Source organism: Oncorhynchus nerka, linkage group LG26, assembly GCF_034236695.1.
Source record: "Oncorhynchus nerka isolate Pitt River linkage group LG26, Oner_Uvic_2.0, whole genome shotgun sequence".
NCBI lineage: Eukaryota > Metazoa > Chordata > Actinopteri > Salmoniformes > Salmonidae > Oncorhynchus > Oncorhynchus nerka.
Window position 1 is genome coordinate 20,217,295 of NC_088421.1, and position 27,344 is coordinate 20,244,638.

Here is a 27,344-nt window from a genome sequence, read left to right on the forward strand (position 1 = left end):
TAGTACCAGCCACTAGACATTCAGTGTTAGAGATTTTATTATAAACAGGTCTCACATGGAGCAATAGTGTGTGAAGGCTGGGTTTTTTGGATACATTTCTGTGATGGCTGGGAGTTTTTCCCCATTGGTGCATCAAGTGCTCTTTGGATTCCATCATGTTTGAAATGACTGACTGTTTGAAAAGGCACCCACCCAGTCACCAACCTGCACAGGCAGACATGGCCAGCTCTGATCTTTTTCGACAAGATAACTTATGGGCAAGAGAAAAAACTAATTCATATTTTGGGGGATTCCTCAGGATAAACAAAAGTTCTCATTGAGAATCTCATGAAAACAACTAATAACAAACTAACAACAAAAAAGACATGAAATTACAGCTCCTAAATCAATCAAGGATAGAGTGTGGTTGTTACACATCCAGCTGGCTGTCCTCTTTAGTCAGGCAGAATGACAGACCGGGTAGCAGCAGGGTTTGGCCTGGTATAGCCATAGCATCAATGTCCTAGTCACATGGTGCTAACATCAAACAAAGAGCCACCTCTGTCCGGCGTTGAGCAGGGATGACTACTTGTTCCATAGCAGCAGCAGCAGACGTGCTGTATACAGTACATGTTTAATAGCCGCCATTACAGCGGCTCTCCACACCACGACAGCATGAGCCTGGAGTTGACACAGCATAGCAGCATATCATCTCTGTAACGGCTCAGTATCTTGGCCTGCATTTTCACTGTGGACAAAAATATAGTTCATTATTAGAAAAGGCAGCTTGCGCTAGTGAGCATCACACAATGTTTGTCTTCCTCACCTTGACCTCTTCCCCTACTCCTCCCCTCTGCTAGTAAATGAGACAAGTAGCGGGCAAATGACTTGAACAGCTCCTACAACAAGGAAGATTTCACATTTGGAATACTACAATTTGAAAAAGTGACAAATGAAGAACTAAATATCTTAATCACAGCTTATGCCCCTTCCCTCTCTCCCTCACCTTGGTGGCAAACTTGCCCTGCGTATAGAAAGGGTCTAGACAGCGCACCACGATGTCAGCCACCTCCTTCAGAGACACAGGCTTGGGGGCTTTGCTTGGGCTCCCTGGCTCCAGTACAGTCTCCTGGATGTTTGGGTTAAAGGTCACCTTCTTCCTGCTGTCCTGTAGGGGGCAGCTACGTTTGGCTGGGGGGAGGGCCTCCCTCTCTTCACTGTCCTCACATAGTTGACACACAGAGAACATGTGGTAGTAGATGTTAACAATGATGTCATCATTACATTACTGTTAAAAAAGATGGACGACACAATAAGACTGTTGTGGCAATATAATATTGATCTCCATACCCTTTGTTTTAGCAACGATTTAGCCTTGTTTTCATGTGCATTTTGCCTGTGAATAAGACAAAGGAGTTTAGAGAGAGAGAGTCGCAAAACAGAATAAACCAGTCAAAGGCTATCTACAACTTCCGAGGGACATCTTACACTGTGATAGAGTCCAGTTTAGCTTCCTCTTTAACCTCCTCATCATCATCATTATCCAAGTTGTTGATTTCTGTGGGGATGGTGTCCATAGGGATAGTTTCCATGGGACTAGTGTCCATAGGGATGGTATCCATGGAGACAGTAGCAGGGGAGTGACTGGGGTGGTATTGAAAGGCCTGAGATGACACATCATTGGTTCTTATCCCCACCTCTTGACTCTTTTCAATTGGTTTCTTCCCAAAGTACTGGGTAATGTTGCGGGAGTTATTAGCAGCCTCCGCTAGCTTCTGCTTCTTGCTCAGGGCCTTGCCTCCTGTCTTGGTGGGACTGTTCAGGAAGGGAGAGACTGCATTGGCTTTAGCTCTGATGGAGGAGCTGATGGTTGGTGCTGTATCTCCAGTATTTGTCTCCTTCCTCTTTCCCCTCTCCTCCTCACCGGCTGACTCTCCGGACCCAGCCAGGCAGTCAGGACCCCCGCTCCCTGTCCCCCTGTTTGCCCCTGGACTTGTAGTGGAGCCTTCGCAGTTAGAGGCCCTCAGCAGCTCACTGGCAGCCTGGAAGGGGTTGGAGGACCTCATGAAGACCTCATGTACAATATCCCCTGCCAAGGAGAGTGTGTCAGAGCTGGATGAGGGGCAGGGGGAAAATGCAAAGAAAGAAATCTAAGTGTCAGTTCAGTTGTCCCAGTGGCATCAGTGACTTGGTATTTTAGGTGCATGTGGTTAGTAGTGACTGGTACCTGTGTGTGTGTGCTGCTGCCACCTGGTGGTTATTCAGAGCCTCCTGTAACAGAGCCACACAGTGCTCCCGGGCCTAGAAGTGATGCACACATTTGGCACACACTCTCCTCAAAACTATTTTTTTTTAAAGGCAAGTGAAGAAGTATTCATTTGATTTCATCCTCTATTTAAAAGGAAAGTGTCATTGAGATTTAAAGCATGTCTTTACAAGGGAGAACTGGTCAGTAGCAGCTCCAGAATAAAATCAACACTATACATACATTTATTGAAACTTTTTAAAATCATGACATACAATCACCGCTAAAAAAATACAAATGGGGCTAATTTTTTTCCTTGAAAATGGCTATTCTTGTAATACATGTATGAACCACAGTGGTAGTACAATCCCCTTTCTGTTCCCTCGATCTGCAAACATAGATGTTCAGTGCTCTGTGCATTAGATCACAAATTGAGAGTGGGACCCTGGATAAGCCAGCATCTTGTTGGGTGAACGATTTAAAGCAGAATTGAATTATGGATGAATAAATAAATAGTTTCTAACGAGCTCATGATGGTGGAGACACTGAATACACAAGGACATGTGCATTAAACATCAAAAACATGTGAGTGTGCATATTGCTTTGCAAGTACGTGAGCATGCATGTGAGCATGCACGTGTGTGAGACGTTTCCATACTAGAGCTGTACCTTGACAGTGAGCCTGGGGATTTTCTGGCTGCTGGCCTCCCTGAGTGGGCAGTTATCATCTGCAGAAACAGTTGAACACAATATCCAAACCCATTCAGTCACATAACAGTATTATTAGTCAGTCACTTTGCTTGTCTACACTGATATTACAACAGTAGAGAACCCACCTGGGGGGATAAATGAATCTTTGTGTCCCTCAGACACCTACAGAGGAAAGAGAGAGAGAAGTAAACAAAGGGAAATAAGACACCCCCTCACACTTCTATTGTCAGTTAGAGCAGAGAACCTACAGAGGGCCCCTCAAATTCCTCACTCCAGCACTAGACTGCTGCCTCTCTCACCTAGTTTCTAATATTTTCAGTGTTCCAAGCCCCATGCTGTTGCTGGCAGCATCTCAAACCAACAGTCTCAAAATAATGGCTCAACTCAACACGTCTTTTGTTTGTCAGGATTAATAGTATGGATTTGAATAGCCCTGTTGTGCTGATTTGACTCCACATATGGGAGAGATTTACCACATGGTGCCTTTACAGGGGCCCCTAGCCCCGTAGCCTCCTTGCCTGGCTGGCTGGCCACAGCTGGAACACAGATGTGGAGAGAGAGGAAGCTGCTACAGTGTATGAAGGTTTGTTTACTGAAGCAATGGAATGCTTATGAGTCAGATGTTGCGTATAACAGTATGACAGCAGGGCTGTCCATGTACAGCATGTACACTGTACATGAATGCGAGGTTTCACCTTGCGCAGGTTCATTTGTTTCTTGAAGAGATCTCCGAACTCTTTCCTCCGATGCTCGGAGCCATCATCATCATCACCTCCACTCTCCCAGCCCTCCCTCATCATGCCTGAGGAGATGACATCACCACAGACCTCAGCATTCCTACTGTACTGTCTATGAGTGACAGCTAGAAAACACATTTTAAAGTCAACAATACATTTGAAAATAATTCTAACCCAACCAAATAGTGCAACCAAAACATGAATAGCAAGTCAGAAGGAAAGACCCCCCCCCCATCTCAAATCAAAGTTTATTTGTCACGTGCGCCGAATACAACAGGTATTCTTACAGTGAAATGCTTACTTACAGGCTCTTGCCCTGTTAGCAACTAAAAACTACAACAAATGTTAGCCTGGATGCCAGTCTGTTTCTACTTTAACCAACAGAGTTAGACTGGCCTCCAGGCTACTAGATCGTTGCATTTCTGACCTCTCAAAGCCGTAGCCCTTCCTCCCCCTGGCGTAGAGGTCACGGTCAAACCCAAACGGGCCCCTGGGCTGTGTGCTCCGAGCTGCTTCAGTCTTGGTACACAAAGTAGCCCCCTTCTCCAGCTGGGCCCGCACAGCCTTGGGGTCACGACAGTAGTCACAGGCCCCCGCACAGTCTGGCTTCTGGTCCCCAAAGAACTTGGAGATGGTGGCAGGGCGGCAGCTGAGAGAGCCCAGAAATACAGGTGTGAGAGAGACAAACATATTGCACAGACATGCTAGAGGTCAAACCCCTAGGAGGCCTAGCATTTACAGAGTAGCTCAGTAGAGCCCACAGCGTCTCAAAATGCTCAGAGCCAAGATATTGTGTATTCCTCATTAAGACTCACAATACAGAAAAGTGTACATGACATCAGAAAAGTAGCTAATGCTGCTGATAGGAGGAATTATAAAATGATTGTGTCATGGAGAAATGACAAAAGAGGATCATCATTGATCAATAGCTACCATTGTGTAACAGATTCCCCATTACAGTCTATGATCGATGTGTGTGTGTGTGCATGACGTGTGATCAAACAAGGTCACACTCAACTGGCCAAATAAGGCTTTGGCACTACTCGCTATCACTAGATGTTAATCACACTTGAGCAGAGAGGGGTTGTTCCATTTGATTTGAATGCCTGTTTGACCACACCCCTTTTGATTTGAACAAAAAACGTATCATACATATTTGCCCATGATAGAAGTGGTCAGAAAGTGACTTTTTGGCAGTGGTGGGAAAAGTACCCAATTGTCATACTTGAGTAAAAGTAAAGATACCTTAATAGAAAATGACTCAAGTAAAAGTCACCCTGTAAAATACTACTTGAGTAAAAGCATTTGGTTTTAAATATACCTAAGTATCAAAAGGAAATGCAATTGCTAAAATATACTTAAGTATCAAAAGTAAAAAATAATTTTAAATTCCTTATATTAAGCAAACCAGACGGCACAATTATGATCTTTAAAAAAAAATAACTTTTACGGATAGCCAGGGACATGCTCCAACACTCAGAAATCATTTACAAACTAAGCATTTGTGTTTCGTTAGTCCACCAGATAAGAGGCAGTAGGGATGACCAGGGATGGTCTCTTGATTAGTGCGTGAATTGGACAATTTTCCTGACCTGTCCTGCTAAGCATTCAAAATGTAAGGAGTACTTTTGGGTGTCAGGGAAAATGTAAAGATTAAAAAGTACATTTTTCTTTAGAGAATGTAGTGAAGTAAAATAAAAATAAACTACTTAAGTAGTACTTTAAAGTATTTTTACTTAAGTACTTTAGACCACTGAGTTTTGAAACCTGAATGCCAAAACATTTAGGCGATATAGGTGCTCAAGTTGACTTATTTTGCATACCCCACCATAACATGAGAAATAATCAATGTCTTAAAATCACTGGAAAAGATAAACAGTTGAGTTTTAAATAATTTAAAAGCTTACAAAAAGGGTTGTCAAACTATTTGATTATTTGTTCCCAAAACATTTCTTACATTTGATGTCAATCATCTAAAAACGTGTAAACTCAACAGCAAAAACACATTTTCCCGTATGTTGTAGCGTAGACCCTATTTTTCCTCATCTGAGGTTTTTGTGTGTTGTGCCTGCCATCGGTTGAGACACAGCATATTCTTGAATACAGGGTGGTTGTCATGTTTGGGCTGATACATTTACTAAAATGTGACTCAAATAAAAATGTCAACTTTTAAAATGGTTGGAGGTCCACACATCAGAGAATGTTGACTTGAATGGGAATATCAGTTTGTTTAAATAACACTGTCAACCTTCCATAGGAAACCTATTGAAATCAAAGAAATATAGAGCATAGAATAGACATTCCCATTTAAGTCGACATTCAATGGTGGGTGGACCAGCAGCCATCTTTATGGTATTAATTGGAAGTAAACATTTGAATTACATTTAAAATGTCAATGGTGTATCAGCTTAATTGCAGGGGTCTGAAGGGATAGGCACATTCTATTAATTATATTTCTATGATTGAAATGACACCCACCCTGTATTCAAGAGCATGTTGTGTCTCAGCCGAAGAAATGATCAAAAATATTGACAACCCTTTTTGTAAGCTTTTAAATGATTTAAAACTCAACTGTTTATCTTTTCCAGGAATGAAGACATTGATGACTCACTTTGAGCAATGGGTAACTTTGAGCTAGAATGTTTTGGCATTCAGGTCCCCCAAAAAAAGACACTTTCTGACCACTTCTACCATGGGCAAATATGTATGGAAAGTTTCATTCAAATCAAAATGGGTGCGGTCAAACAGTTATGGAAATCAAATGCAGTGACTCTGCAGGAGTGTGAAGTGTATTCTCCAGTAAAAGAACACCCGTTTATCGATACGTCTGTGAACTGGATGCGGTTTCTGATCACTCAAGACACACCACTCCCTTCTATTCTGACAAACTCGATTGATGAGGAGAAAAAGGGGTTGTGGGTGTGGAAAGATTCCTGAGTGAATAATGTGAAACAGAGACGAGGTTTTATAAAATAACTGCTTGCCTAGAGTCTCGTCTGAATAGCAAACCAAAATGATCTACTTTTAAGAGACTTGTAGGTGAGTGAGATTGGTCATATGGGTGGTGGTTGGTGAGGATGTTACTGTTCTAAATGACTTTTAAATAGATTAACATCTGAATGTCTATTCACTCTTTAGAGTATGGCTGTTCCGCTTCTTTGTATAACAGCTTGCTTTTTCACTCAATACACAATATTATGTCATGTATACACACACACATTCATACAGGCTAGTGTCTCTTGGAGGAATACTAGTCAAGACACCTCCATAACACAAAGTAAGACTACCTCGGATGGAAACCCAGTCTCCACAGTTTTCAAAGAAGGGGGAAAGAGGCAGTCTCACCAAGGGAGGAGGGGAGAGAGAGAGTGAGAGAGAGAGAGACAGAGCGAGAGAGAGAGAGAACGAGAGAGAGAGAGAGACAGGGAGCGAGAGAGAGACAGAGAGACAGAGCTCATGAAGCAACAGAGTCTTTCCAGAGGAGGAGTGAAGGAAGAAGAAAATGACCCACAGCAGAAGGAGATGATGAACTAGCCTATATTAATACAACAGGCAGAGAGCACAAAAACACAGCAGGAGTCCTGTGTAAGTGGAGATAAACAGCGTTGATATTGCACAACCGCTGCCTTTTCCACTGGCACCAAGAGATGACAACAGCTACTACTAACTGGGAGAGAAGCAAGAATAAAAGGAGAGAGTAAGAGTGGAGCGAGAGACGGTGGAAAGCAAACCAATGACAGCTGGAGAAAAAGCTCAAATGGAGCCCAGAACAGACTGTACAGAGGACAGCAGTGCAGCGGGTGGGGTTTTGGTCATCTCTTGGCTTCGATGCTAATCGCTACTTGAGGACTTATCTCTGCTAACCCTAATCCTGAAAAGACCGCTGGGTCGAGGAGGCGAGGTCACCACCTCTGTCTCACTGCTGGCTCCAACTCACCCAGCAACACACAGGGAACTCGCTCTCCACACTCACTCAGGTAGGTGTTGGTGCTTGTGTTACATCACTAACTGATTCGCTTCGTTAGACAAGCACAGTTTAGCACCTTTATTTACTCTGTTGCATATCTGCAAACTACCCATACAGTTCAGGTGAGTGTATGCTGGTTGTGAGTGTGTACATGTAGCCTATATACATGCAAATACAGGCCAGAATAACAGTGTTAGCATACTTTATAGCCTAACCAAAAGAATGTGAAGAGTGTAATTTAGCTGTCATCAGTGTATTCCAGCTGTGTATTAATAGGGAGGCTATTTACATGTGAACACAGTGTGGACCAGAGTTGGAACAGCTCTAGAAGGAGAGCACTCTTCCTGTATGTCATTATCATAATGACATTTCTAAAAGCGGAATATTTAGCTAGACTTTACTACTGTGGGAAGACTTGCTCCCATACCCCCCCAGCCTAGCCGTGAAACCGGAGACTGGTGAAAGCCCAGTCTGACTGGGATCTATCACCACACCAGCTGGTGGGAGTCTACCTGGGAGAGAGAGACAGAGCAGCTGTGGGAAACAGCACTAAAGTAAAAACTATTGTCAGCGGAATTCATACAAAATACATTGGCCAGAACACATTCCACCACGATGGACTCGGTCTGGTCCAGCAACACAACAGGAACAGAAGCTCTTTAAAAGGGACACAGACAACAGGACAAAGAGACTGAGCCAACAGTCTGGTATCTGTTTTACATGCCACACCTATAGTCAATAAAAAAAATACTGTCAAATGAATTGAAGCACTATTCCATTTTTCTAAAGACTTCCCCTTTAATAGAATCAATACATTAAATTATATCTTAATCCAATCAAATTTCAAATCAAATTTTATTTGTCACATACACATGGTTAGCAGATGTTAATGCGAGTGTAGCGAAATGCTTGTGCTTCTAGTTCCGACAATGCAGGAATAACCAACAAGTAATCTAACTAACAATTCCTAAACTACTGTCTTATACACAGTGTAAGGGGTTAAAGAATATGTACATAAGGATATATGAATGAGTGATGGTACAGAGCAGCATAGGCAAGATACAGTAGATGGTATCGAGTACAGTATATACATATGAGATGAGTATGTAAACAAAGTGGCATAGTTAAAGTGGCTAGTGATACATGTATTACATAAGGATGCAGTCGATGATATAGAGTACAGTATATACGTATGCATATGAGATGAATAATGTAGGGTAAGTAACATTATATAAGGTAGCATTGTTTAAAGTGGCTAGTGATATATTTACATCATTTCCCATCAATTCCCATTATTAAAGTGGCTGGAGTTGAGTCAGTGTCAGTGTGTTGGCAGCAGCCACTCAATGTTAATGGTGGCTGTTTAACAGTCTGATGGCCTTGAGATAGAAGCTGTTTTTCAGTCTCTCGGTCCCAGCTTTGATGCACCTGTACTGACCTCGCCTTCTGGATGATAGCGGGGTGAACAGGCAGTGGCTCGGGTGGTTGATGTCCTTGATGATCTTTATGGCCTTCCTGTAACATCGGGTGGTGTAGGTGTCCTGGAGGGCAGGTAGTTTGCCCCCGGTGATGCGTTGTGCAGACCTCACTACCCTCTGGAGAGCCTTACGGTTGAGGGCGGAGCAGTTGCCGTACCAGGCGGTGATACAGCCCGCCAGGATGCTCTCGATTGTGCATCTGTAGAAGTTTGTGAGTGCTTTTGGTGACAAGCCGAATTTCTTCAGCCTCCTGAGGTTGAAGAGGCGCTGCTGCACCTTCTTCACGATGCTGTCTGTGTGAGTGGACCAATTCAGTTTGTCTGTGATGTGTATGCCGAGAAACTTAAATCCAAGTCAATCTAGTGTTGTGAGGAAGAGAACTGACATGTAATGTAATCAAGTAGCCTACAGTGTGATCAGGGTTGGGAGAGGAGAAGGTGCATAACTAGAGAGAAGAAGATAAAGAGAGTGTGATGAGGAGGAGAACTGTGAAGGGATGATCATGAGATAATTCATATGAGCAGGATCCTGTCTTGGCATCAATTGTCACACCCAACTGCTATTCACAGTTTATAGGGAACATACTTTCCCATAGCAACAGCAACATATGTCCTTACTCATATGTGCATAAAGAATAGACAGAAACTTAGAATATATTTTAACACACAACAAGGCAAATATCAGTGTCTGCCCTTGAAATAACATAGATAAAAGTCCTCCCTTTATACAGTCAGCCAGTGGGACCTTCCTCTCGGTCTCATGACAGTTGTGATAACGGTTGTGTGTCAGTCCACAGCCATGCTGCTGGGAGAGCCCTAGAATTAGTCTAGTAAGCCTGGAACAGACACAATCCCACTGACCCAGAAAAACTCAACCCTTCACACACACCAACATATTACCAGATTATAACACACTTTCTAGATCCTCCTCTTTCTTATAGGAGGAGCTGGAATCAGTTGATTTCACTCTGTCATACCTACTCATCAGAAACACATGCACTAGCAGCTCTCCTATATATTCAAGGATGAACGCAATGGTTTGTCAACATTCCATTGGTGTCAGGTCATGTACAGAGTTAGACAGTAACATACAGCATCTCTGACTTCTAGACTCACAGTCCATTATGGGTGAAGAATAAGGAATGAAACAAATGCCAAGATTCTAATAATTCGAACAATATATTGTAATAATTATCCATTATTAATAATCAATAATCCATCTTTCATCCACTTTATCCTTTTATTTGTGGCTTCAGCAAAGTGGTCACATCACACAACCTGCACCCAGATACTACAGAGCTGCACCCACCCTCAGTGTGAGGGACATGATGGATGCCAGGGAGGAGATGCTGACCCTGCTACAGAAGCTCTGGGCCAAACTGCAGGGTCTCCCCACCGCCAGCCCTCTGGAGATGGGGGCCTTCGCTGTCCTCGTCCTCTTTATCGGTAAGCTACACCTCTCTCACACACACACACACACACACACGTATGTATATACATACATGTATGTATGTATGTATGTACAGTGGGGCAAAAAAGTATTTAGTCAGCCACCAATTGTGCAAGTTCTCCCACTTAAAAAGATGAGAGGCCTGTAATTTTCATCATAGGTACACTTCAACTATGACAGACAAAATGAGAAAAAAAATCCAAAAATCACATTGTAGGATTTTTAACGAATTTATTTGCAAATTATGGTGGAAAATAAGTATTTGGTCAATAACAAAAGTTTCTCAATACTTTGTTATATACCCTTTGTTGGCAATGACAGAGGTCAAACATTTTCTGTAAGTCTTCACAAGGTTTTCACACACTGTTGCTGGTATTTTGGCCCATTCCTCCATGCAGATCTCCTCTAGAGCAGTGATGTTTTGGGGCTGTTGCCCGGGCAACACAGACTTTCAACTCCCTCCAAAGATTTTCTATGGGGTTGAGATCCGGAGACTGGCTAGGCCACTCCAGGACCTTGAAATGCTTCTTACGAAGCCACTCCTTCGTTGCCCGGGCGGTGTGTTTGGGATCATTGTCATGCTGAAAGACCCAGCCACGTTGAGTCTTTCATTGATTTCACACTTTAGATAGTGTGAAATCAATCATCCTGTCTGGACAAAATTCAAATATGTAGGCTAGCTACTATAAAAGCTGTTGTCAATCGTGTGTTCTTTCCTAGTGGTCTTCCTGCTCATGCTGCTGATGACCTGTTTGACGTGCTGCTGCTGTCACAGAACCAGAACCAAGGGCCCACATAGTCAGCTAACCTGAGACAATCCCCACTTCCCCCAATAATGAGGAGAGACATTATAAACAGGCACTCTACTGACCTCTAAACCCCAGAAGAATGAGGACCCATGCAGAGAGGTGTGAATTGAAAACCCTCTGTCACCACTATATCACCAGGAGAGACATTCTAGAGAAGCACTCTATGGGCCTATTAACCCCCGAGGAATGAGGAGGACCCATGGGGAGGGTTTGGAGCCCATCTATAAAGGAACCCGGCCCTTGAACAACCCACCTCCATACAAAACACACACAGAGCCTCCCTGAGAAGCAGCAAAACAGGCCCGGCTTCCAGGCTTCCAGGAGTATCAACATTCCATGGGGCATCCCTGAGCTCTGCTGGCTAACAAAAGCAGTCTTTGACGTGAGAGATGGACAAGACTAGACCTCTAGGACGGCTTCAACTGATCCACACAACACAAGGAACACAGGAGCATGGAATCACACACACACACACACACACACACACACACACACACACACACACACACACACAAAAGGCATCAAGTAATACAAACAACTGGACATGTAGCTAAAAGATCCCAATAGAAGCACAGGAGATTGCTTGGGGAGATGAATGTCTGTCAGTTCTAGGATGTATGGGTGTCAACTCAACCTCTGCCACTGGCTCAGAGACTCTAAGAAAGAGCCCTCTGCAGTTCCAATCAACAACAAACACTGTGTGAGAGTGTTGCCATATGTCTTCTATGTAAAGAACTTCCTTTGCTTTATTGCCTTGTTCAAGTGCTAGATGAAACTAGGAAACTCAGAAATGTCCGACTTGCTAACTGGTTGAACGCGGCACGTGGATAACTACAACCAGTTAGCAAGTCGAAAAAGTCTGTTTCCTAGTTCCGACTAGCACGTGAACACAGCATTAGTTCAGCAAAAACAAGCCATTATCTCATTCCTCAGGCGATTCAGAGGACCATGCCTGCCCTCTGCTGTACAAACATGGAACTGAGGTAGTGAGGAAGCCTTGTAATATGCTTCACAGTTATACACAAAAACAGAAAAAGAGTCATGCTGTCATTTCCGTATAGTTGTTGCATAGGTTAAAAATGGCATCTCTTCCTTCTGAAAAAGCATTTTCTTAGGCTGCCTAAAATAGTGCAATACGCTTTTGTATCTCTTGCATGAAATAAAACAAAAATGCAGATGATTGTAGTGAGTTATATCAGTGGTTTCCAAACTGTGGGCTGCTGCTGTGCCCCCCACACACACACACACTCTTGAACATTTAAATAATAGAATGCACAAGTTGCAATTTCATAATTATGTAGTGCATCATCAGTTTCTCAGTCATTGCAGACCTTAGAGAGCAATTTATAACTTGTCAGAAATGTCCAGATCAACTAGCTTGTTGATTTTTTTGTAATGTGAGTCACTCAAATATCACATGACAAAACATATAGAATTGCAAGAAAATTTGCTTTAAAACAGCAAAGGTTTCTCTGCACACCATGAAAAAATGTGTAGATTTGCAGGAAATATTGTAAAATCTTCTCTCCTCCAACAAGAGGGGTGTGTCATGAACAGTGCTTGTGCCCACAGAAATAGATGTGGCGCGCGAGCGCAGGGGGAGCGAGAGATGTTCCCCAATGCTGGAAGGGGGGGCCTGAGTGTAAAAGTTTGGGAACCCCTGTGTTATATAACACTCACCCCTCTTGCTCACAGAATGACACCATGGTCTTGAAGTCTGTGATGGAAGCCTTGTCCTGATCTTTCTCGGAGCCACGCTTTGCCTGCAGAGAAGTCACACAATCATTCGCTCAAAGTTAAATAAACAAACATAAAACGATTTGAACACTCTACACACCAATTGCAATCCCCATGCATTTACAGCACCATCATATTTCTATACTATTCATAAGCCTGTGAGGCAGGTTGACAGTGTAGTCTACACGTAACCTGTTTGCGGGCCACCTCCTTGCGGATGAGGAAGTTCAACTGCTCCCGGTCCTTGGGGGAGTAGTATGTCCTGCAGGAAGTGGGCAGCCCGTCTCGCCCCGCACGCCCAGATTCCTGGTAGTAACTGGGGGGAGTAGTACATCCTGCAGGAAGAGGGCAGCCCGTCTCACCCCGCATGCCCAGATTCCTGGTAGTAACTGGGGGGAGTAGTACATCCTGCAGGAAGAGGGCAACCCGTCTCGCCCCGCACGCCCAGATTCCTGGTAGTAACTGGGGGGAGTAGTACGTCCTGCAGGAAGAGGGCAACCCGTCTCGCCCCGCACGCCCAGATTCCTGGTAGCAACTGGGGGGAGTAGTACATCCTGCAGGAAGAGGGCAACCCGTCTCGCCCCGCACGCCCAGATTCCTGGTAGTAACTGGGGGGAGTAGTACATCCTGCAGGAAGAGGGCAGCCCGTCTCGCCCCGCACGCCCAGATTCCTGGTAGTAACTGGGGGGAGTAGTACATCCTGCAGGAAGAGGGCAACCCGTCTCGCCCCGCACGCCCAGATTCCTGGTAGTAACTGGGGGGAGTAGTACATCCTGCAGGAAGAGGGCAGCCCGTCTCACCCCGCATGCCCAGATTCCTGGTAGTTACTGGGGGGAGTAGTACATCCTGCAGGAAGAGGGCAACCCGTCTCGCCCCGCACGCCCAGATTCCTGGTAGTAACTAGGGGGAGTAGTACGTCCTGCAGGAAGAGGGCAACCCGTCTCGCCCCGCACGCCCAGATTCCTGGTAGTAACTGGGGGGAGTAGTACATCCTGCAGGAAGAGGGCAGCCCGTCTCACCCCGCATGCCCAGATTCCTGGTAGTAACTGGGGGGAGTAGTACATCCTGCAGGAAGAGGGCAACCCGTCTCGCCCCGCACGCCCAGATTCCTGGTAGTAACTGGGGGGAGTAGTACATCCTGCAGGAAGAGGGCAGCCCGTCTCACCCCGCATGCCCAGATTCCTGGTAGTAACTGGGGGGAGTAGTACATCCTGCAGGAAGAGGGCAACCCGTCTCGCCCGCACGCCCAGATTCCTGGTAGTAACTGGGGGGAGTAGTACATCCTGCAGGAAGAGGGCAGCCCGTCTCACCCCGCATGCCCAGATTCCTGGTAGTAACTGGGGGGAGTAGTACATCCTGCAGGAAGAGGGCAACCCGTCTCGCCCCGCACGCCCAGATTCCTGGTAGTAACTGGGGGGAGTAGTACGTCCTGCAGGAAGAGGGCAACCCGTCTCGCCCCGCACGCCCAGATTCCTGGTAGTAACTGGGGGGAGTAGTACGTCCTGCAGGAAGAGGGCAACCCGTCTCGCCCCGCACGCCCAGATTCCTGGTAGTAACTGGGGGGAGTAGTACGTCCTGCAGGAAGAGGGCAACCCGTCTCGCCCCGCACGCCCAGATTCCTGGTAGTAACTGGGGGGAGTAGTATGTCCTGCAGGAAGAGGGCAACCCGTCTCGCCCGCACTCCCAGATTCCTGGTAGTAACTGGGGGGAGTAGTACATCCTGCAGGAAGAGGGCAGCCCGTCTCACCCCGCATGCCCAGATTCCTGGTAGTAACTGGGGGGAGTAGTACATCCTGCAGGAAGATTATTTGTTCCAACAGAATCGGTCATAAGGACACCGAAATACATTACTCTGATTACACCATTCATGATTTTACTGTAATAGAGGAGAAGTTAACCTTTCAACTCCTCAAATTGCATGCAGAGGAGACACTACTAAACCAGAGAATCAATGAACACTGATTCTGGTAAATTTATGTTCAGTTTGTTGCAAAACGGGCATTTTCAGCCAGATCAGTGAATATTGCAAAATAGCAGATTAAACTATTTTGATAAAATAATTACATTATTAGTGGGTATAACATCACAAGCCCTGAATTCATTATGTTATTGCTGACTGTTTGAAATGCAGTGTATTTGACCTTTAAATCTAGATATATATCGTGAATCGCCCATAATAAACAATAGACTTGTGATTTTTAGGCCACATCGCCCAGTCCTAACTGATTACACCATCCATTAGATAGAGTAGTAAGAGATACTGCATATAAGAGAGAGTCAGAGGGGAATCTAGTCCACCAACCTGTCCTTTGGGGCATTCCCCCATGGTCAGGGCCTCCCTGATGAAGGCATGCAGGTGCTTGTAGGGGTCCTCCAGGGGTCCTCCCTGTACACCACCTCATAATGCAGGTTACTGCGAAACACAGGTGTGGCAAAGGACAGCGGTGATTGCAGCCTCAGGACACTTTGCTATGTCCTCCTGCACCTTCTGGGGTGCCGTGGCTGTCAGCGCCACGCAGGGTACCCCGGGCAGACAGGCACGCAGACTGCCCAGTTTGAGGTAGTCTGGTCTGAAGTCATGCCCCCACTGGGAGACACAGTGAGCCTCGTCCACAGCCAGGTAGGAGCGGAGGCTCCGGGAGAGTAGGCCTGTAAGGCAGGGCTGGAAGGCAGAGGAGGCCACCATCTCTGGGGTGATGTAAAGCAGCTTCAACCTGGGGCTCTCACTCTCCAGATCGGCCAGGATCAGACGGCACGCCCCTGCAGGGAGCTTGGAGTTGATGGAGCATGCAGGAATGTTCAGGTCCCTTAGGTGGTCCACGTGGTCCTGTTATGGTGGATACAGAGAAAGGGATCATCATTGAAGAAACCTAAATAAGTAGCTAGCTATGCAGTTAAGGATAGCTCAGTCTATATCAGAATCAACCATGTAATCAGGACAAATTACACAACAGAAGAAAATACTAAAGAAGAGAGACTGACCTGGATGAGAGCGATAAGAGGGGATATGACCAAGGTAATACCCTTAGCCAACACTGCGGGAAGCTGGTAGCAGAGGGACTTCCCTGCCCCGGTGGGCATGCACACAAAAACATCCCTGTCACCTGCACACAACAGGGGCAGTAATTTACAATATTCCATCGACAGTCCGATTTGGGCAACGGCATTACTCAGATATGTTTAATGACAATAACTGATCATGCTAGCTAGTAGTAGGTAACAGCCAATGAGCCGTTCATAGGTAAGTTATTGTAAGTTCAACATGCCTATTATGGTCTCACTTTAACAACTGCTGTAACAACGTCCTCCTGCGTCTGGGATCGGAACTTATCGAACCCAAAATTGGGTTTTAACGCCTTTTTAATGGAAGTCATCTCTTATCCAGAAAAACGTCCAACTTGACAACAAACTTAATTCTCTCGTCGTCGCGTATCGATGACATCGTGCCAGTCGGCACATAATAAAGGAAGCCATATTTTAACCAGTGAATCTCTATAAACATATTTTATCTACGGTTTTCTTTTAAATATTGATTTTTATTTCATGTCAAATGCCCGAAACAGATCTGTTTATGTTTTGTGCAAAAAACATTAAACACACACAACTCTGATTGGATTCATCATCCATTGGTACACGCCTTTGTTTTCCTGGCCAATGAGAGTCGAATGCGCTGTGATTAGCACCTGATTAGCACGACCCAGGCCAGGACAGATTTTAATGCTAGAATTGTTTTGTTGTCTTGTTCAGTGAGGTGAGTTACAATTTACATTTGAGTTCTAATTGAATTTGGTGACCTCCATAGACCACTTTATCAACACCCAAACCAAAAACACTGACACAATCAAAAACCCTGATTTATTTATCAATAAAGCAGGGAGAGAAGAGGCATAGGATTGCAGAATATTAAGAGGATAACTCCACTCCACTTCATCTCCATGGATCTCTCCTTTTCACCCTCTGTTTCTGACACTGTCTGTGTGCTCTGGGGTATGTAACTGAGGTTAATGCCACTTTGAGATGGTTTGAAATTGGTGACCTAGATGCACAACAATGTATTGTAAACCCAGGGTCTCCTCTCTCCTCTGACTAGGCTGTGAGCTGAATGACACCCAGAGAAAGGCAGTGTTTGAAATAGCGGAGGATTTGTTGGAGCATCAGTTCTTTATCCGAACGGTCAGTCTGTTCAAGTCTTTAGTCCATCTCCACACACCCCATTAGCAGAGATCACTTTGACTTAGTCCGTGACACAACAATTAACATAGTCCAATGACAGCCCAACTCCTAATCTCTGCTCCCCTTGTGTATAGATGTGTCTGAGTGCAGAGGCCAGTAAGGAGATGCATGTGGTGGAGGTACAGGACAGAGTTGGGGAATGCTGCAAGCCAGTGCCCATTGCCACACTTCACCCTATGTGCCAACCTATGGTCAGTTTCAGTGGGTTTGAGCTCATCCCACCTGTCATCTTCAACCTTCGCTCTGGGCAGGGCCCCCTCTTCATTTCTGGACAGCATTTGACATGTAAGTAATTGAGATATGAGAAAATGATGTTATTGTCGAGAGAATGGCAAGAAAATAAATATTAATCAGAAACTATTTGTATGTCAATTCTGGGACTCTGTTTTTTATTTGGCTTTAAGTTCAATTCAAATGATACCTGGTATTTTTGTGCTGTCATAGTGGTCGAGGAGGAGGAGGAGGAGGAGAAGGAGGAGGATGAGGAGAAGGAGGAGGAGGAGAAGGAGTTCTTCTCATGAACACCCCCACTTGGTAAGTAAACAAATCTAGAACTTCTAAGCTTCATAACAGGATTACCTTATGACATTGTACAGTTCAGTATGAAATAGTTATTGTGTTTTTTTTTTCAGATCACAGTGTTCTTCAATAACATGATCAAATTTGAAGGAATTCAATAAAACACAGCACTAAAAGTAGAACCTTTGAGTTTCGTATATTTATTCATCACGGAAAGTGCATTGTTATTGCAGGATTAATATTTCACAATAGATTACAATAATACTACGGTATTCTTTCAAATGTACGAAAATACAGAGCATGTGAGTGCATAGCATAACTGGAGTAAGGAAGAGGCAGAAATAATCACATAGAAGCAGCAGCATCAGTGGTCACATAGCTATCCAATATCATGATGGTCTAGTTCTTTACAGTAACGAAGGTTCTGATTACTCTACAGGAGTGGTGAGAGGGTAACCATAGGGTGAAGGGATGGTGTTAAGAGGGAAAGTTCAGCCCCACAGGCACAGGGAGGGACAGAGGCAATAGGCCTTGCTCCTAGGGGACTTGATCACCAGGTCCTTAATGATCTCCGTCGTGCCGAACAGAGGGAACAGCTTCTCGTTGAAGCTCTCATTGTAGGTGTAGATGTGGGAGCGGCTGTCTATGTCGTAGAAGGACAGCTGGCCCTGTTCGTAGTCCAGGTAGACGGCCACCTTGCGGGGGATGAGACCAGGCGGCAGGGCAGTGAAGGGCACAGTCAGGGCCTTGAGCTCCGTGCCCCTCTCCAGGCGCAGGGTCAGGTAGCCCGTGTCTGTGTTCAGGGACTTGAAGCCCTTCCTCAGGGCTGACTCCTTGGCCACACCCAGCCGAAAGTCCCGCTCCCCCACCTCCACCTCCCAGTAGTGGCGGCCAGAGTTGAAACCCTCCACCCCTGTGGCGCACCACCAGCCATCGAATCGCTGGTGGTAGTTTGGCACATCCTTTCTCTCGAAACCGCAGCGCATCTTCTTCTCGTCGTTGGAGATCAGCAGGTCAGGGTTGGCCGTGTCCAGGTCAAGGGAAATCTCCACTGCTGCATTAGAGATCCAGTCCCATACTGGAATATACATAAGATTAGTAACAAAAAATTGTCAAATTAACGATACGTTCTGTGAACATCACACCTGGCTCTGTCAATGCCTGTCCAAGGCATCACATACCTGAGTGAGGAATGTAGTGGGCAGCACCTATCTTCTGAGTCCTCTGCTTCCATATGAGCCACTGTTGAGGGATGGCTTCCTGCAAGCACAAAGATGGAGAGGGAGGAAAGCAGCTTTGGTAAATATCAGAGGTGTTAACATGAATATACATTCATTTCTTTTAAAGGGGGACAATTGATATTTAAGGAGGCCCCCACCTTGTCCAGGCCCTGTGTCAGTAAGACCCACATGAGCAGTTCCATGGCTGTCAGGAGGTTGGGCATGTGGCGACTCCTCCATGCAGCCTGGAGGTCCTCCAGAACTTGAGCCACAGCCTCCCCAGGCCACACACTTTGCTCAGGTTGGGCTCTCAGGTCCTTGGTCCAGTTAATGATGGTCCTCTTAGCGTTCTCCATCTCGTTCTCACTGAACAGGTCCTGCTCCCTCCACTCGCTCTCCTTTGGCCAGCCATCCGACTGCATGGGCCTCTTCTGCTGACAACAGGTGAAGACTCATTCAACACGTGTTTGGAGAAAGTCGCCTGCAAACTATACAGTATATATTAATAGCTGTTACAGTATATTGGCTCCTGCTCTCCATACCTTACTCTCCAGCAGAGACGCCCACTCCAGGATGAAGGCCCTGCAAAGAGGAGTGGGCCAGATGTCCTCTAGTTTCCAGATGTTCCCCAGCACCTCAGACCTCTGCAGAGAGGACATAGACAAGTGGGGGATTTAGTAGACTTGTTTATCCTCCAAACTAGACCTGACAGTGGATACTTGCATAATGGATGTTACAAAAGGTGTGTATATATTTCAGTGTACCTGGCACACTCGATTGAGATCTCTAGCCAGCTCCACTATAAACAGCTGATTCTCTTCCAGTGGCTCTCGCTTCTCATTCTTCGCCCTCTTGCGAGATTCCTGACAGACAAAAAAAAAAGAGTGAAAAGAGTTAGATCACATAGAATGTAGCAATGAAATATAAATATTAGGAAAAGAGGAAAGGAAACAGATTTAGGACAGAAATTAGTGTTTTGCTAGTGGTTTAAAAAGTAATAAGGTCAACCCAGAAAAGGACCCATCAGCTTTTAATTTGTTTTAAATATAAATCAATAGGTAATTAAATCAAACTACAGGAACAATTAAAACCTATCTACTTGAGTAAGCATGTGACTGGTGACGCTACCATGACAACCCCTCCACAGCCGTTTCAAGGTGACTTTCCTTTATGATAAAATCTCTGACCTTAGCAAAAAAAGATTTGAACAAAAAAACATGTAAATGGTGTTGTTTTTGTTTGGAGGATTTGTAATGCATGACAGGAGTTTGACCTACTGTACCTTAAGCTTGGCTGTGATGTTCTTGACCGGCTCGACTATAAAGTGGAAACACTGCATCATCTTGGAAACTGTGCTGAGACTCTACAAAGAAAAAGACAGATAAAATAGCATTATAAATGTACCTTGACAGACAGGGAACCTCTACTTGACAGAATATACACTACCCGTGTAAGGATTTCAGATTGACAGGTGCTACTGCTGAACTAAAACCACACCACTGATCTGATTCAGTGGTAGCAGGACCAACTAAATTCTCTAAGGGGACTCAAATGGTTTGAAATCTAAAACTACCCCTGCCCTACTTTCATTAGAAATGTGTCAGCTGTTCCACCCTACTGCCCTTTATTCTGTCCCGAGTCAAGTTAAAAGACATTGGCATCATGGCCAAAGGAGTACCGCAGCTCCCCTGTTAAGAAGACTTAACTTGGTTAGGATCAGTGATGAGTCAGAGCAGAGGTTACTTGGCCCTCTGCAACGTGACTGGCCCTGCATGCTCTTTGCTGCTGTCTCATCTGCCAGCAGTAATGTGTTTGGCCTTTGTTTTTCCATAACACAGACACACACAAACACACACCTTGTGGGCTAAGCCAGTAAATCTGCTGTCAGTAGCAGGGTAAATGTGGCACGTGAGTTAGGTCAGTGTGCCACTGAAGCCCTTAGCAGATTACCTAGGAGGACTTCCAAACAGGGTTTATGGTCCTGATACAGCCAAGCACAAACAGATAGAGGATGGCAAGCACAATATAGACCAAATAATAATGACTGGCACAAAATAATAATTTTGATAAATGAAATGCATATTCATCAGCACACATTGTGGAGAGCAGAACCAGGTGGCATTTGTTATAAAATGAATGGTAAACTCATGTCAACCTTTAATAGAATACAAATAAATACAATGGAAGGAAGTGGAATACAATGCAACACAAATGTGAGTAGGCAAATTAAATCATGAAAACAAAAACAGGAAACATTGTTCAGGTATTCAGAGTAGGCCTATGTGTATTACATATTTTGTTTGAGTGACAGTGACCCAGTTACAGACCAGTCTAGACACACGCAGTCTGCGCACAAAGAAAGTAATGAGTAGGGTCGTGTGACTTTGTGGCACTGCCAGAGAGCTTGATCCTATATATCCTTGGTTGACATTGCAACATGTCTAATTTTGCACTATGCATGATAGTTAAGTTATTTTTGCGACACTAAACAATGCCATGCTGTTATGTGACGTCTGTGGACTTTCATGCAATCGAAATTAATGTATTATATTTTATGGCAAATTTGACACAATCATGCCGTTGAGTCGTACAAACTTGTTAGACATACCTGTCACAATGTTGTAATGTAAGCCGATTGGTGTCTTCTATACACAGGAGGAGTAATTCTACTGGAGAACAAGTTGACTGTATGCTGCAGTATGACTGACCTTGTTTACATACAAGATTTTCCTAGGAACGAAGATGGTTCGGCTCTCTCCGTTTTCTGAATCCGAAGGCAGACAAACAGCGCCGCCATGATTGTTGTGGTACATCAGTTGTCCACAAAGTGGAACTACGGGCTGTCTAGCTCCCGCCTATCCTTTCTTTGGATTGGTGGATACATAGCATTATTGTAATCCCGTTTTAAATATTCGATAAGATTTGTTAATTAACGCCTGAATGCAATGGAGAGAGATACTATGCTAACTATGCTACTAGCCTAATTTCATGAATATGCATAGCCATCTCGAGACAACTGATATAAAGTGTTTTTTCTCAAAGTTGGAGGGATTGTCACCCTGTCCTACTTATATAGTAGAGGAGAATGAATGTGTCTTTAATATAATAAACATGGTAAACGTGGGTTCAAATACTTGTGTGTGTGTGTGTACAATATAAATTATATGAAATGCATAACCATGGTTGCATTTGAAAGGGAACAGCTTGGAGATGATGGGAAAATTATTAGATCAAAGGTGAGGATGCAACAGTTCACCTGACACAAGACTGAATCCAAACATTATTACCCTGTTTATTTTCTGTGCATTTTACATTTACTGTACTTTTTGACGCATTTCTTGATAACAAAATCTAAAACTACTCTGGATACATTCTGTAACATGATAAGACTATTCCTGGAGAATATGGGGCAGGTGTAACATAAGACCCCCCCAAAATTACAAGGGTCTGAGTGAGTAGGTTCGAGAGGACTAAGTGGCCACATACCTCTCCAAAGTGTGCACAGTTCCTAAGCATTTTCAATGCACTTTTATGAGTCAAAGAAGAGTCTTCAACCAGAAGGATTTAGTTTAGCTCTCCTAGCTGTGCTGTTGAGGAACTAGAGCAAGCACACTTGTAGTTGTTTCGTTTGGAACACAACCCTGCATTCCTGCCATCACACAATTACTGTTGTTGTTTACACAATCCAAAAACGGTCCATTATAAACCGCAATCTGGCTCAGGAGGGCATGATTTGAAAGCTTGTTCTATTGCCTACATGACTAGCTAAGTTATAACATATTACAGTGTTAGGCTTTCACAAGACAATTCAGAGAAACGGATTGTAATCTTGGTGTGCACAGAAAATATTCATGAGTGCATTCAGGTGTGGGTACTGCGGCAAATATTCTTCCCAATAAACAAATCGTCTCTTTCTGTTAAAAAATAAAACAGGGTATGATGACATGTCATCTGGTAACTGTACATCAAACATAGTGATCATAAACACTGACACTGTATATGACACGAGTTTTATGATTTGGAAATGTGAAGTTCACATTTGGTCTCATGGATGTTTGTGTTGCTCGTATACATTTACATTTAAGTCATTTAGCAGACGCTCTTATCCAGAGCGACTTACAAATTGGTGCGTTCACCTTAAGACATCCAGTGGAACAGCCACTTTACAATAGTGCATCTAAATCTTTTAAGGGGGGTGAGAAGGATTACTTTATCCTATCCTAGGTATTCCTGAAAGAGGTGGGGTTTCAGGTGTCTCCGGAAGGTGGTGATTGACTCCACTGTCCTGGCGTCGTGAGGGAGTTTGTTCCACCATTGGGGGGCCAAAGCAGCGAACAGTTTTGACTGGGCTGCGCGGGAACTGTACTTCCTCAGTGGTAGGGAGGCGAGCAGGCCAGAGGTGGATGAACGCAGTGCCCTTGTTTGGGTGTAGGGCCTGATCAGAGCCTGGAGGTACTGAGGTGCCGTTCCCCTCACAGCTCCGTAGGCACGTAGGCAAGCACCATGGTCTTGTAGCGGAAGCGAGCTTCAACTGGAAGCCAGTGGAGAGAGCGGAGGAGCGGGGTGACGTGAGAGAACTTGGGAAGGTTGAACACCAGATGGGCTGCGGCGTTCTGGATGAGTTGTAGGGGTTTAATGGCACAGGCAGGGAGCCCAGCCAACAGCGAGTTGCAGTAATCCAGACGGGAGATGACAAGTGCCTGGATTAGGACCTGCGCTGCTTCCTGTGTGAGGCAGGGTCGTACTCTGCGGATGTTGTAGAGCATGAACCTACAAGAACGGGCCACCGCCTTGATGTTAGTTGAGAACGACAGGGTGTTGTCCAGGATCACGCCAAGGTTCTTAGCGCTCTGGGAGGAGGACACAATGGAGTTGTCAACCGTGATGGCGAGATCATGGAACGGGCAGTCCTTCCCCGGGAGGAAGAGCAGCTCCGTCTTGCCGAGGTTCAGCTTGAGGTGGTGATCCGTCATCCACACTGATATGTCTGCCAGACATGAAGAGATGCGATTCGCCACCTGGTCATCAGAAGGGGGAAAGGAGAAGATTAATTGTGTGTCGTCTGCATAGCAATGATAGGAGAGACCATGTGAGGTTATGACAGAGCCAAGTGACTTGGTGTATAGCGAGAATAGGAGAGGGCCTAGAACAGAGCCCTGGGGGACGCCAGTGGTGAGAGCGCGTGGTGAGGAGACAGATTCTCGCCACGCCACCTGGTAGGAGCGACCTGTCAGGTAGGACGCAATCCAAGCGTGGGCCGCGCCGGAGATGCCCAACTCGGAGAGGGTGGAGAGGAGGATCTGATGGTTCACAGTATCGAAGGCAGCCGATAGGTCTAGAAGGATGAGAGCAGAGGAGAGAGAGTTAGCTTTAGCAGTGCGGAGGGCCTCCGTGATACAGAGAAGAGCAGTCTCAGTTGAATGACTAGTCTTGAAACCTGACTGATTTGGATCAAGAAGGTCATTCTGAGAGAGATAGCGGGAGAGCTGGCCAAGGACGGCACGTTCGAGAGTTTTGGAGAGAAAAGAAAGAAGGGATACTGGTCTGTAGTTGTTGACATCGGAGGGATCGAGTGTAGGTTTTTTCAGAAGGGGTGCAACTTTCGCTCTCTTGAAGACAGAAGGGACGTAGCCAGCAGTCAGGGATGAGTTGATGAGCGAGGTGAGGTAAGGGAGAAGGTCTCCGGAAATGGTCTGGAGAAGAGAGGAGGGTTATAGGGTCAAGCGTGCAGGTTGTTGGGCGGCCGGCCGTCACAAGACGCGAGATTTCATCTGGAGAGAGAGGGGAGAAAGAGGTCAGAGCACAGGGTAGGGCAGTGTGAGCAGAACCAGCGGTGTCGTTTGACTTAGCAAACGAGGATCGGATGTCGTCGACCTTCTTTTCAAAATGGTTGACGAAGTCATCTGCAGAGAGGGAGGAGGGGGAGGGGGAGGAGGATTCAGGAGGGAGGAGAAGGTGGCAAAGAGCTTCCTAGGGTTAGAGGCAGATGCTTGGAATTTAGAGTGGTAGAAAGTGGCTTTAGCAGCAGAGACAGAAGAGGAAAATGTAGAGAGGAGGGAGTGAAAGGATGCCAGGTCCGCAGGGAGGCGAGTTTTCCTCCATTTCCGCTCGGCTGCCCGGAGCCCTGTTCTGTGAGCTCGCAATGATTCGTCGAGCCACGGAGCAGGAGGGGAGGACCGAGCCGGCCTGGAGGATAGGGGACATAGAGAATCAAGGGATGCAGAAAGGGAGGAGAGGAGGGTTGAGGAGGCAGAATCAGGAGATAGGTTGGAGAAGGTTTGAGCAGAGGGAAGAGATGATAGGATGGAAGAGGAGAGAGTAGCGGGGGAGAGAGAGCGAAGATTGGGACGGCGCGATACCATCCGAGTAGGGGCAGTGTGGGAAGTGTTGGATGAGAGCAAGAGGGAAAAGGATACAAGGTAGTGGTCGGAGAATGTATGACATCAAAGCTGTATTTATTATATTCCTCAACATCTCGTCTTTCAGAATACATTGATTCATCTTCATTTACATCATTTCCCTCACTCAGACAACAAAATATTTGTAAAAGTTGCCCAATTACTGGGAGTGATTGAGGAGACCTCTGGCACGCGTGTTGCTCAAGTTCAGAACGGCTGTCAGCCAAAACCCATACAGCACTGTGAAGTTCAGAGCCAGAGCTCTGATGTCATGTATAGCATGTACAGTAACTGCATTCCAATTTATGCACTTATTAGTGCCCAAATCTGTCATTTTCAATCCATATACAGGTATGAGTGTAACGGGCTACAAAGATTAGGACATTTATTGAAGAAAAAATCCACTGCTAGTTGCTTTCCTTCATTGAAATCAGAAGGGTTATCAGAAAGTAATTGTAAATTTAACAAAAACCTGTCTTTCAATATATATATATATGTGCTAATCCCTTAAATGCCAAATCTTTATGCTTAATTAGCTGTTGAGATGTCAATGATGAAGAGAGCACCCCATGTCACCTCTTTTTGTGGTCTGTGTTTTAAGGGATCAAACGACCTAATTAACTATATGGGGCTCATCTTTTACGACAAGAGCTCAAGGGGATTACCAAACAGTTGCACTTTGTGTCTGTCAGTCAGAAGACGGTGATGGAAGTTGTTCATCCTGGAGTGTCTTCTCATTCTGCCCTTAGGCTGTTTCCAGCTGTGCTGCCCAACTGTGAGGAGCTTAATGACCTCTTTTTGTTCTCTCTCTCTCTCTCTCTCTCTCTCTCTCTCTCTCTCTCATTAGACACCCAACAGCAGGACAATGGAACCCTTGTGGACACTTCATCTAATGAGTTCTATATATTACTGACTGTGACCCATTATGTGTATGTGAGAGTATTGTCTCAAAAGTATGGGGTGGGTTGGTTCAGTTTTCAGTTAATATGGTGTAATCTTCAAGACTGCAATTCTATAGCTGGCCACCAGATGTCAGAGGTTAAGCTTTTGAGTGACAATGGATGGAGAAGTACTTTGACAAGGCACAGAGGTAACATATGTTCATTAATACAGAAACAGATGCATCCATTTTCCTCATTAGACTGTCATTATGACTTTTAAAAACAATTCACCCATTGCAAGTAACAATTTACATGATTAAGAAAATATAAAATACCCCCCTGTATATAGTCTCGCTATTGTCATTTTACTGTTGCTCTTGAATTACTTGTTACTTTTATTTCTTATTCTTATCCGTAATCTTATCTGTATATCCAACTGCATTGTTGGTTAGGGGCTTGTAAGTAAGCATTTCACTGTAAGGTCTACTGTTGTATTCGGTGAATGTGGCTAATACAATTGGATTTAATAACAAGTTTATTATTTACATACATATGTTCAATGTGTGTGCACAGGTCAGATTTAACTTGGTGGTGGGCTCAAAGTAAACTTACAGGTCATTAATTCACGTGTATAATCGTTAGGTTCCAGGGTCATTCAAAATGCACAAAAACACTGCTCCCACCAATGTAAAGTGCAGTTTAGAGGGTTCGGAAAGTGAAAGTTAGACGTCCTCCAGTGATTTTGTTTTACTTTTCCTGTTCAAATATCCCAAGTATAAATACATACACTAAAGGGTTAAAAAAAGATGTTTTGAGCAAAATAGTGTTTTAGAGACAACCGCAAACTTTAAGTTAACTTCAAGGATTTTGGAGTGGCAGGTTTGGGGCGGCAGGTAGCCAGTAGTTAGAGCGTTGGGCCAGTAACCGAAAGGTTGCTAGATCGAATCCCCGAGCTGACAAGGTAAAAATCTGTCGTTCTGC

At 44.9% G+C, this 27,344-nt stretch overlaps 3 protein-coding genes and 1 long non-coding RNA gene across 6 annotated transcripts; 2 read left to right on the plus strand and 2 right to left on the minus strand.

Annotated features, from left to right (window-relative positions):
* Window positions 1-19: 19 nt before the first annotated feature.
* On the minus strand, window positions 20-16,668 carry LOC115110909 (ATP-dependent DNA helicase Q5-like). The gene is given in 18 exon segments (XM_065010935.1): window positions 20-727; window positions 806-878; window positions 986-1,201; window positions 1,330-1,375; window positions 1,468-2,091; window positions 2,207-2,280; window positions 2,894-2,952; window positions 3,061-3,097; window positions 3,631-3,727; window positions 4,100-4,321; window positions 13,056-13,138; window positions 13,305-14,012; window positions 14,102-14,905; window positions 15,415-15,492; window positions 15,495-15,578; window positions 15,580-15,939; window positions 16,095-16,218; window positions 16,395-16,668. Coding segments are annotated over 18 exon segments (3,882 nt in total). The 5' UTR covers window positions 16,487-16,668; the 3' UTR covers window positions 20-626.
* Window positions 7,038-12,555, plus strand: LOC115110699 (uncharacterized). Its single transcript, XR_010461201.1, has 3 exons — window positions 7,038-7,649; window positions 10,373-10,562; window positions 11,287-12,555. It is a non-coding gene; the product is annotated as an uncharacterized LOC115110699 (long non-coding RNA).
* Window positions 16,669-16,761: 93 nt separating the features above from the next.
* On the plus strand, window positions 16,762-18,040 carry LOC115110696 (nucleoplasmin-like). 2 transcript variants are annotated; one of them, XM_029636554.2, is made up of 6 exons: window positions 16,762-16,863; window positions 16,984-17,099; window positions 17,203-17,285; window positions 17,420-17,630; window positions 17,790-17,879; window positions 17,978-18,040. In XM_029636554.2, the coding sequence occupies exons 2-5, from the start codon at window positions 17,048-17,050 to the stop codon at window positions 17,864-17,866; spliced, it is 423 nt and encodes a 140-aa protein (XP_029492414.2). In that variant the 5' UTR covers window positions 16,762-16,863; window positions 16,984-17,047; the 3' UTR covers window positions 17,867-17,879; window positions 17,978-18,040. The 2 variants fall into 2 exon arrangements, with proteins under 2 accessions (XP_029492414.2, XP_029492415.2); XM_029636555.2 differs by having other exon boundaries at window positions 16,771-16,863; window positions 16,987-17,099.
* A 4-nt stretch (window positions 18,041-18,044) lies between these two features.
* LOC115110679 (butyrophilin subfamily 1 member A1-like) lies at window positions 18,045-21,814 on the minus strand. Of its 2 annotated transcripts, none has more exons than XM_029636521.2 (7): window positions 21,693-21,814; window positions 20,367-20,447; window positions 19,849-19,947; window positions 19,627-19,728; window positions 19,243-19,518; window positions 19,046-19,124; window positions 18,045-18,942 (listed from the first exon to the last, which is right to left on the minus strand). In XM_029636521.2, exons 2-7 carry the CDS (start codon window positions 20,424-20,426, stop codon window positions 18,356-18,358), a joined length of 1,203 nt encoding a protein of 400 aa, XP_029492381.1. In that variant the 5' UTR covers window positions 20,427-20,447; window positions 21,693-21,814; the 3' UTR covers window positions 18,045-18,355. The 2 variants fall into 2 exon arrangements, with proteins under 2 accessions (XP_029492381.1, XP_029492382.1); XM_029636522.2 differs by having other exon boundaries at window positions 19,243-19,515; window positions 21,693-21,812.
* Between the last annotated feature and the right edge of the window lie 5,530 nt (window positions 21,815-27,344).

Coding starts and splice junctions, on each gene's coding strand:
- LOC115110696 (XM_029636554.2), top strand. CDS start 17,048: ATGGATCTCTCCTTTTCACCCTCTGTTTCTGACACTGTCTGTGTGCTC. Junction 17,100..17,202: donor CACTGTCTGTGTGCTCTGGG/GTATGTAACTGA, acceptor TCCTCTGACTAG/GCTGTGAGCTGAATGACACC. Junction 17,631..17,789: donor TTCTGGACAGCATTTGACAT/GTAAGTAATTGA, acceptor GTGCTGTCATAG/TGGTCGAGGAGGAGGAGGAG.
- LOC115110679 (XM_029636521.2), bottom strand. CDS start 20,426: ATGATGCAGTGTTTCCACTTTATAGTCGAGCCGGTCAAGAACATCACA. Junction 19,948..20,366: donor ACATCACAGCCAAGCTTAAG/GTACAGTAGGTC, acceptor TTTGTCTGTCAG/GAATCTCGCAAGAGGGCGAA. Junction 18,943..19,045: donor CCACTACATTCCTCACTCAG/GTATGTGATGCC, acceptor TGTATATTCCAG/TATGGGACTGGATCTCTAAT.